The sequence below is a fragment of the Myotis davidii genome, unplaced genomic scaffold, assembly GCF_000327345.1.
Source record: "Myotis davidii unplaced genomic scaffold, ASM32734v1 scaffold120, whole genome shotgun sequence".
NCBI classification, from domain to species: domain Eukaryota; kingdom Metazoa; phylum Chordata; class Mammalia; order Chiroptera; family Vespertilionidae; genus Myotis; species Myotis davidii.
The window spans coordinates 3,396,861-3,407,524 of NW_006294778.1; the positions used below are offsets into that span (position 1 = coordinate 3,396,861).

The 10,664-nt window shown below is 44.5% G+C and overlaps 1 protein-coding gene across 1 annotated transcript in view; it reads left to right on the forward strand.

Moving 5' to 3' along the window:
- The window catches only part of ALDH1L2 (aldehyde dehydrogenase 1 family member L2), a 62,766-nt gene that overhangs the window by 5,766 nt on the left and 46,336 nt on the right, over window positions 1–10,664 (forward strand). Inside the window, exons 2-3 of the mRNA XM_006769392.2 lie at window positions 5,285–5,429; window positions 9,332–9,566. Of these exons, the coding sequence (XP_006769455.1) occupies window positions 5,285–5,429; window positions 9,332–9,566 (380 nt within the window). The remainder of the gene's footprint in view (window positions 1–5,284; window positions 5,430–9,331; window positions 9,567–10,664) is intronic.

The window sequence follows — 10,664 nt, forward strand, 5'->3', positions numbered from 1 at the left end:
AGCGTCCCTGCTCCCACCCCGGACTAGTTACTAGAGAGTCTAGAGACCCTGGGCTGGAGCGCCGGGCGGCGGGGCTCGGGGTGGCAGCGGTGTTTAGACAGCTAAAACCCAAGATCACGCTGTTAAAACTGGGAGACATAGGAAGAAAGTTCGAGGAGGGTCCCGGATGGGGCTTGGCAAGCGTGCCATTGCCTTCTATGGGAAAGGGGCTTTGGAACTTCCAAGGTCTGGCTGGGATTGACGGCTGGGAACGGTCACCGGGCAAGGGGCAGCGTCTGGGGCTTCCTTTCTTTTTTCCCTTTCAATCGTGAGATCCCTGGTAACGAGCTAGACGGAGACGATCTGCTGGAGGAGAGCGCTATCGAGTCAGCCTGCTGCTCCTCGGCGGCCTGAGAGGCGTGAGCGCTCCCCACTGGCTCGCAGGGCCCATTCAGAGAGTGGCACTTATTGCTGGTGGCTGCGAGCTCGTTATTCCTGAGCTGCAGGCGGCAAGATCTCTAGGGTTCCTAAGCGCTGCAGAAGCAGCCACTCTGGAACACTCGTAAACTGTAGCAAGAACCCAGCGTTGGCCCAGCCTTGGGCCTTGGAATTGCATCAGCACCTCCAGAAATGGAAGGAGAGCCCACACGTTGCATGGGGCACTGCCTTCAGCACTTTTGGGGGCCTCTGGAGAGATGCCACCTTGTATCTAAGCAGACTAAAAGCTGCTTAGGGAAGAGGGGAAAAAAACCACATCCATCCCACTTACAGTATCTCTTAATAGGAAGTGCATGTTTGCTGTGTTGCACAAGAATTTGCTTTCGATTCGTCTTTTCTGCCAAAGCCATAATTACATGTGTGCAGATTCAAATGGGAACAGTTGGGAGCTGGGAAGACGTGTCAAGTAGCACCAAGAACTGATCCAAAGTGGCATAAGTGGAAAAGCGTTATCCTCCAGACAACACCAAATAATGAGCACTCACTTTACCCCATGCAGGCGGCGCTAGTTACTTTGGAAGCATCCATCTTTTTTAAATCAAAGAAAAAGAGATCGGCTGTGGTGGAGCTTCTGCTCGTTCTCTCCAGCAGTGGGCTGGATTCCTCCTTAAGTTCCTCCCACCACGTGGCACACGGGAATCTAGGTTGGATGGCAAGGGAGCAAGGGGCCTGTGCCAGCCTGTTTTAGTGGCCTCCTCTGTCAACGCCTTTCATTGAATTTTATTTTTTGGAGAGCAGAAAAAAGTCTTGAAGAGCGAAAAGATTATTACAATAATGGGGTTTACATAAGATTTGACTAGTAAAATCTGAACGTCCCAGGTGGCAAATAGCATAAGCAAAAACATGTGTGTGGGGGAAGCTCCAGGCAGGGTGAGGGGTCAGGGGCCTGAGCCTGGCTGCACCCAGGAATGCTCGTGGAAGAACAGTGGCATGTGGCTGGGGAGACGGCAGTTTCTTTAATGGCCAGAAGGAAGACATGGGAGAAGTGAAGCATTGGGTGTTTCTTGCTCCACGGAAAGTGAGGAGCCACCCTTTGGACTGTGTCCTATAAGAATTGTTCAAAATCAAGCACGGCCGGTGGGAGTGTAAAATGGTACAGCCACTTTGGGAAACTGGCAGTTTTTTTTAAAAATAAAGTTAAACATTTTATGGCCCAGCAATTGCACTCCTAGGTATTTGCCCATGAAAACTTTTATTCATACTAATACCTACTTATAAATGTTTAGAGAGGCTTTGTTCCTAGTCACCAAAAATTGGAAATAACTTAAATGTCCTTCAGTTGGTGACAGGATAGACAAACTGTGGTATATTCATCCAAACAATGGAATCCTACTCAGAAAAAAATGTAGAAGTACTACTGATACATACAACATGGATGAAACTCAAATATGTATGCTAAGGGTAAGAAGAAAGACTCTAAGGCAGGGGTCCTCAAACTACGGCCCGCGGGCCACATGCAAATACAAATATTGTATTTGTTCCCGTTTTGTTTTTTTACTTCAAAATAAGATATGTGCAGTGTGCATAGGAATTTGTTCATAGTTTTTTTTTAAACTATAGTCCGGCCCTCCAACGGTCTGAGGGACAGGGCAGCAGATGGCATGAGGAGGCCTCACAGAGCCCAGCTCAGGGTGGTACATGACCGTTCTGTTTTAAAGAAATGGATTTAAGATGTGAGGGCGATCTGGCTGCGACATCTGTCACCCCATTGATCGCCAGGGTTGATTCGTCTGACCTGGCTGGCTAGGCGGGTGTCCCCCTCCTCCCTCACTGATCCATGTGCGTCCCTCCCTAAGCTGCGCGCTCAGCTGACGAGGACGACCCCCACCGCCAGGAGAGGACCGGTCTTCGGTCAAGGGTATAGGAGTAGCTGCGCTCCCCTGCTAGAACCTCCAAACAAGCTCACAAGGAATGGATTTAGAGCCCTAGCCAGTTTTGCTCAGTGGATAAAGCATCAGCCTGAGGACCAAAGGGTCCCGGGTTCGACTCCAGTCAAGCGCACGTACCTTGGTTGCAGGCTCCTCCCCGGCCCAGGCCCTGGTCTGGGCTCATGCAGGAGGCAAACAAGCAATGTGTTTCTCTCACATCGGTATTTCTCTGCCTCACCCTCCCTCTTCCACTCTCCCTAAAAAATCAATGGAAAAATATCTTTGGGTGAGGATTAAGAAAAAAATAGAGAAAGAAAGAAATGGACTTAGAAATATTTATTGAATATTTATTGAATATTGATTTCAGTGGCAGATAATTACTGGATCTTTTTAACTAGTGCAATTATCTCTATATATAGAAACCTAAGCGACTGTTCCAACCGAACTGCCGGAATGACCGGAATGATGGGTCAACCAGTTGCTATGACGCACCCTGACCACCAGGGGGCAGATGCTCAATGCAGGAGCTGTTCCCTGGTGGTCAGTGTGCTCCCACAGCCCCTCCCGCCTCCCTCTTCCCACCAGCCAACCTCCCATGGTGCCCCGCTCCCCCCACCCCCCACCTGGCCAGCTGGCTCCCCCAATAGGCCTGGATGGCTGGCCAGGCCTAGGGACCCCACCCATTCACTCATTCATGCACCAGGCTTCTATTACAGTAATAAAATCCTTTGTCAGTTACTATTGTCCACTCTCTTGCCTGGCTCAGTGCTTCTTAATTTCTCCTCATGGTGGGGATTAGTTAGCCCTCATATTTATTTTGCTTCCTCCGCCAGCGTCTGGAACAAGTTTGCCTGGTGGCTGTACGTTCATGGCCTGATTCCAGGACTTGAGGTGATCTTAGGAACCACTGAGAGGTTGGACCCTTCTTTGCCTCCTGGAACCAAGTACTGGCTTTATACTCTAGTTCTAGCAACCATGTTCTTAACTTATTTCCTTATTGCCTGGCCCCTGCTTTGGTGTCTAGTTTGCTTTTAGAACCTCCAAATTCAATCTCAAACCATATTAGATAATGTATTATGTCCTGAGCACTAAATGCTGAGGAAATGATAATGATAACATTGATATAGCACTTAGTATGCTATTTGACTCTGGGCTGTATCTTAACTTCTCAGTTTTAATTTCTTTATCTGTAAAATGGCTTAATAACGCCTGTCTCCAAGAATCACTGGGCAATCAAAAGGAAGTGATTTATATGAAACACCTGGCATATCTTAGGATCTCATTAAACTGTTTGCTAATATTTCCACCCCTTTTTTCGGGCGGAATCCAAACTCCCCAGGGCGGAATCTTTTTTGTAGCTGGCAGACGCACACCCTCCATAAATCAGAGATCCTCTGACTCTGTGTGCCTGTGAGTCAATGAAGAGCTCGTTAAAATGCAGCTTCCTGGGCCTCAAGCCTAACTCAGTAGATCTGGGTGGGGTCTAGGAATCCACATTTCTAATGTACGCCCAGCTGATTCTGCCAACACTGTCAGTCAGCCTTCAGGTTATACTTGGAGAAATAAGAGTAAGGTAAAATATCCGAGCCCAGTTTTTTTTTGGAATTATGCTAACGCATTATAAACACACTTCAAATCTGAACATTTCTCAGTGTTAGAAACTCACCTTTGTAACTTCAGCTTAAGCACTGAGCTCAGACGGTGTTTCGGTGAATGCGGTATTTCCAAAGAAACTGGCACGGTTTCCTTACACACTGTCTCTCTGGAGGCGTGTTGAATGTGAATTTCAACTCCAAATAATGGGTGACAGCTGACATTGACTCAGCTCAGCCTCCTGGCTCCTTTGTTTTAAGAGTAGTATTTTAGATGTTTCAAAATATCTGGCATTGGTAAAGGCATGAGTTAAAGCCACCTTTTGTAAGATAGCCAACATGTAAGTTCTATTTCAAGCCACAGCATTAATTATAGGATTTGAAGACAGAATGTTTACAGAACATTCAGATTTTTTTTTAATGAGAGGAAATGAATAGTCACATGGTTTCCATAGGCAGAGTTAATATTTGCTTGTGAATATCTGTTAGACATTGAAGTTCTATCTGGGCTCTTTAAGGATAGAAACTTCCGCTGGTCCTGGAAAAGGATTTTTAAAACCTCAATTGTTTAATTATCAGCTCAATTGCAGGGAAGGTGTGAGCCTGTATACTGTTAAGTTCATGCCTAAAAAGGCGACCCATGAACCAGGAGGTCACGGTTTGATTCTGGTCAGGGCACATGCCTGGGTTACGGGCTCGATTCCCAGTGTGGGGCGTGCAGGAGACAGTGATTAATGATCCTCCCTCTTCATTGATATCTCTCTCTCTCTCTCCCTCTCCCTTCCTCTCTGAAAAAAACATATATGTATACATGTGCATTTTATTTTTATTTAAAAAAAAGAATGTTCCATTAGATCAATCCAGGTTTTAAGAACAAATGAATTGGATCCACTTACCAAGGATTTTGGAATTCTAGGCTTTATAAAACAAACAAACACATAAACCAGTGTAAAAAGCACATAAGTAGTAAAATCTTTAAAACATTATTAAAGCTTTTACTTAAGCAGCACTAGGTATCAGACACTGCACTAAGCCTATTGCATATTAAAGTCATGTACTTCAAAATTGTATGAGGTTGGTAATGTTATTATTCCCATTTTACAGATGAGGAAAAAAAGCAAACAAAAGTTAGTTACTTGCTTAAGGCCACACAACTAATAAGTCGTGGGTGACATTAGGTTTGGATCTCAGATAGTCTAGGAGGTTCAGCGTATGTCAGTAAAAATGTATTTAGTAGATCTTTGAGCCTTGTGTTGTCCTCAAATCATCTTGAATGATTTAAAAATGAATATTACCCATATGTCTTCTGTCCATGCTAACATCTGTCATCATTGAATTATTTCCCAGGTTTACTTCAAAAACCAGCTGAAGTTGGCCCTTATTGGTCAGAGCCTCTTTGGACAAGAAGTCTACAGCCACCTCTGCAAGGAGGGCCATCGAGTGGTGGGGGTGTTCACAGTTCCAGACAAGGATGGAAAAGCTGACCCACTGGGTGAGTGTATCAAGGCCTCGGAACTGGACTTTCAACTCTTCAGCCTGGGGCCCACTCAGAGCCGGCATCTCTCATTAGCATTTCTGTACTTCCACTTACTTGCCACAGGCCCGGGAGACCTAGATTGCATGCATCCCTTCTGGGCTCTGCGGCTTCCACCGGACCTATTGAAAGCCTTGTCTGGCCAAGTCTATTGGCATGGTGGACATAAGAGTCAAAAATTCTCCCTTCTCTGTGGGTCCCAAGACAAAGGAGCAGGCACCTGTTGTATTGAGTTTCTCCACTTATCTCCATGGTAATCATCAGGTCCATCAGCGGAATTTCCAGGCATATATTTTTTTTCTGAGTTACACTTGTGACTTTTCAAAGAATAACACTTGATGCAGAGATGCCGAAAGGAATACAGGGAAGACCACACCCAATCATAGATATTGATGTGGGGTCATAAAGAAGGCATTTGTCTCAGAGCAAATTATAGCTGGGGCTGCTTGGTGATTATGGTAGATAAAGAAGACAGCCATCCTCAGAACAAACCTGCAGTGTGTTTCTTTTGTTGTTGTTAATCCTCACCTGAGGATTTTTCATTGATATTTTTTTTAGAGAGAGTGGAAGAGAGAGGGAAGCATCGATGTGAGAGAAACACAGATTGGTTGCCTCCTGCACGCACCCCGACCAGGCCCTTGACCGGAATTAAACCCAGGACCCTTTGGTCCGCAGGCCGACACTCTACCTACTGAGCCAAACCATCTAGGGCTGCAGTGTGTTTCTGATTTGCATGCTATGGTTAGGTCAAGAAAGGGTGCAAGGCCCTGGCTGGTGTTGCTAAATGGTTAGAGCCTCAGCCCATGCACCAAAGGGTCTCAGGTTGCAGACTGGATTCCCGGCAACCAATCAATGTGTCTCTTTCCTGTCAACGTTCCTCTCTCTCTCTCTCTCTCTCTCTCTCTCTCTCTCTCTCTCTCTCTCTTCTACTCTTTCCAGAAAGCAATGGAAAAAAATATCCTTGGGTGAGGATTAAAAAAAGAAGAAGAAAGGGTATAAGACACAGAGATAGAAACAGTCTACAAATAATACAGGTCAGGAACAGGACTAGTGCCTAGAAATCTTGGCTTATGACTTGGGACTTCATGAGTCACTGGTATGATGCAACATGTTGGTTGGAAAATAATACACCAATAATCCTGAAATTTTACTTTTTTCTGGAAAGAAGCAGCTCTGGGGTTTTTCTTCATTCTTGTTATTGCTTTTAACAATATTATATTTTAATATTATTTTTCAAGAGTCAAACTAAAAGAGAAGTTGGGCCAAGAACCCATATGCACATGAATTTAATCACTGATTTAAAAATTGTCCTTGTTTCAGAAAAAGGTTTCCTCAACCTGGGGAATTCTGAGGGAACCTGCCTCATGCATTTTTATATACCTGGCTCCAACTGCTTCTTTCTGAATGATTCCTGTTGCTAGGACTATCTCTCTATTTTCACTAGTTCTGTGTGGGATATTTGGGAAGACTTAAATTTAGGATATCAGCCAAAACCGGTTTGGCTCAGTGGATAGAGCGTCGCCCTGTGGACTGAAAGGTCCCAGGTTCGATTCCAGTCAAGGGCATATACCTGAGTTGCAGGCACATCCCCAGTAGGAGATGTGCAGGAGGCAGCTGATCGATGTTTCTCTCTCATCGATGTTTCTAACTCTCTATCTCTCTCCCTTCCTCTCTGTAAAAAATCAATAAAATATATATTTTTAAAAAAATTTAGGATATCAGATTTTCTGTTGTATCAGAGGGACCCCAAATAATAGTAGCTTGAATTAAGATAGAAGTTCATTTCTCAAGTCTGGGTTGGTCATCTGAACTGCTGTGACAGTTCTGCGCTTATCACATGAAAGCTCTTTCTGTTGTTTTGCCATGGACTTCCATCCCATGGTCCAGGTAGCTTCTTCCGCCCTGACTATCCAGTCTGCATCCAGCAAGCAGCAAGACAAAGAGAAGTAGAGGGCAAGTTTTTCATTAAGGGCATAATCCAGAAGATGCACATATTATTCCTACTTGTGTCCCATTGGCTGGAATTTACTTACAGGTCAAATCTATTTGCAGGATAGGCTGAGCCATACAGATTTTATTCAGTGTAGCTATGTGTTCAGCTAAATTATAGGAATCCACTCATAAAGGATGAAGGGGGTCAACTAGCAGTCTCTGCCATGTACATGAACTTCAGAAGAATTGCAAGTACGTGATTCTTAGACCTTTCACAATTTTCTCCCAATTTAACTCTTTTTTTTTTTTACTGTGTATCTATTTTCCTATTACCTGACATTTGAGTTGTTTACAGCTTTTGAGCATTTTATGAATATTTACATTTTATGAACATCATTATACTGGTTTCTCAAGTTCTTCCAAATGGATTGATCAAGGCATCACCTTGATGGCCTTCAAGACTTACTAGGCTTTGGAATTGAGGCTTTGTGGTATAAGCATCCCATCTGGAATCAATGAATATTGATGATTGGATTAAGAGAAGGAAAGGGAACCAAAAAATATATAGGTAAAAAGCCTAAAATGTAGTTCTTTGAGTTACCAATGAAAAAGAAATGTACTTAATATTTTAGGGTATGTAGTAGTAAAACTGAGATTTTATTATGGAAAAAACATGCTTGTGCTGTCTGCACTTTGAGGGCCAGTCCATTTCACACAGAGGTAGAATGGAGTCATTCCTTTTATTTTATTTTTTAAAATATGTTTTTTAAATTGATTTCAGAGAGAGGAAGGGAGAGAGGAAAAGAGAATCATTGATCAGCTGCCTCCTGTACACCCCCTACTGGGGACTGAGTCTGCAGCCTGGTCTGTGCCCTGACTGGGAATCAAGCATGACCTCCTGTTTCATGGGTGGATGCTCAACCACTGAGCAACCCTGTCTGGGCAAGAAGGGACACTTTCCAGGACAGAGCCTAGGATCTGCTCCAGTATGGCCAAACCCTACAGGGAGCATGTGTTCTTCAGTCTTGGCCTCTCCTCCCCCAACTTATCTGATTGGTGAACTTGGGTGAAGGAACTAGACAGGTTCAGCTCAGCTCCTTTCTCCCTTTATCTTTTGGGCTCTGCCTGTTTGGCAGAGAGAAGGTGTCCTGGTTTACAGTTTGCCCTGGGATTAAAGGGACTCTCCTCAACCAACGGGCATGGGAAAAACTTGAGGTTTTCCAACTGTGCCAGAGACTGAGTATGTCTAATTTGGGTGGTGATGTATTGGCACCTGGCTCCAAATATTTAAAAAAACAACAACAAGCAAATGTTCTTTAAATGGTGGGATCAGTAAGAGAAGTACAAATTTTGATCCATAAAAGGAAGCCTCAGTTAAAAATTTCAAAAAATGTTATCTAGCTACAAATGTTTGAGTTCAAACATTATACCTTAAATCTATATATAAAAGCCTAAGCGACCGTTACAACCAGTCGACTGAACAACCGGTTGCTATGACGCACACTGACCACCAGGGTGCAGATGCTCAACACAGGAGCAGCCTCCTGGTGGTCAGTGCACTCCCACAGCCAACCTTCCATGGCCAGCCAACCTCCTGCAGTCCCTCTCCGTGGCCGGCCGGCCCCAGTCAGCCCCGTTCAGGGCTGGGCAAGACCTCTCTGATTGGCAACCAGGCCAAGGTACCCTACCTGTGCACAAATTCGTGTATGGGACCTCTAGTACACAGATAAAAATCACAGTAGAAACATAAATGGTTCATGGTAAAATTATAGCAGGTCAAATCCTGGCCAGAATCTAAATTATTCTTCGCCATGGTTTATTTGTAAATGTTTCACAAAGCTATAAAATTACAATGTGTAGCTCTACAGCAATATGAAATTACGGCTAAAATTATTTTTAATGAAAACAATCTTCTCTTTCATGTTCAGCTTTGGCGGCAGAGAAAGATGGGACCCCAGTGTTCAAGTTCCCCAGATGGAGAGTCAAGGGCAAGACCATAAAGGAGGTGGCAGAGGCTTACAGATCCGTGGGTGCCGAGCTAAACGTGCTTCCTTTCTGCACACAGTTCATCCCCATGGATGTAATTGACAGCCCAAAGCACGGTTCCATCATTTACCACCCGTCCATCCTTCCCAGGCACAGAGGAGCCTCTGCTATCAACTGGTGAGATGTTTTGTTTTATTTTTAATTAAGTTTAGAGAGGAAGGGAGAAGGCAAGACAGAAACATCAATGATGAGAGAATCATTGATTAGCTGCCTCCTGCATGCCCCACACTGGGGATCGAGCCCACGCCCCGGGCATGTGCCCCGGGCATGTGCCACTGAGCCATACAGGCTAGGCTGGTGAGATGTTTTTAATAACAGAGAAAATGAGACTATTCCTATTGCCCACAATCTTTCTGTTTTTTACCTAGATGATCAAGGAAGTAGGTGCGCTTGAACAATTGTGAGGTCCTGTATGGTTGCTACTGTTGCATGAACTCTCCTGAGAGTTAGAGGAACTGCATAAGACAAAACAGCATTTCCCAAGAGTGGTCTGTAACCAGGTTACAAGAATGGGCTTCAACTAGGTTTAAACTAAGGTTCTACCATCAGACAAGCTTGGTTATACTGGATTTTCTTATCACAGGACTTGTTAGAGCTTGTAATGTTAGCATCATAATCTCCCGGAGGGAATCTGAGTACACAGTGTTCCCAAACTTATTTGATCATAGAACTTTTTTTTCCCTTTTGCATAGAACATCTCAAGCACATTTCAGGAAATGCTGAGTTACCTGAAATTATCTTTGTTGTCTGTCTTCCCCCACTCAACTTTAAGCTTCTTGAGGGAGGGACTCTGTTCTATTTTATTGCTGTATTTCCCAGAATCAAGAACAATGCCTGGTACACTGTAGGTACACAATGCCATAAGTCAGTGGTCGGCAAACTGCGGCTCTCGAGCCACATGCGACTCCTTGGCCCCTTGAGTGTGGCTTTTCCACAAAATACCACGTACAGTGCGATTGAAACTTCGTGGCCCAGAGGAGAGAAACCAAGATGGCGGCATAGGTAAACACTGGAAATTGCTGCCTCCCACAACAACTTCAAAAATACAACAAAAAGACAAAACAGACCTTATCCAGAACCACAGGAAGGCTGGATGAATGGAAATTCTACAACTAGAAGGAAAGAGAAAAGCACACTGAGACCCAGAGGAGCTGCGAAGTGAAGTGCAGAGGTAAGGAGGCGCACACAGAAAGGGGCTGGCACATGAGGACGCGG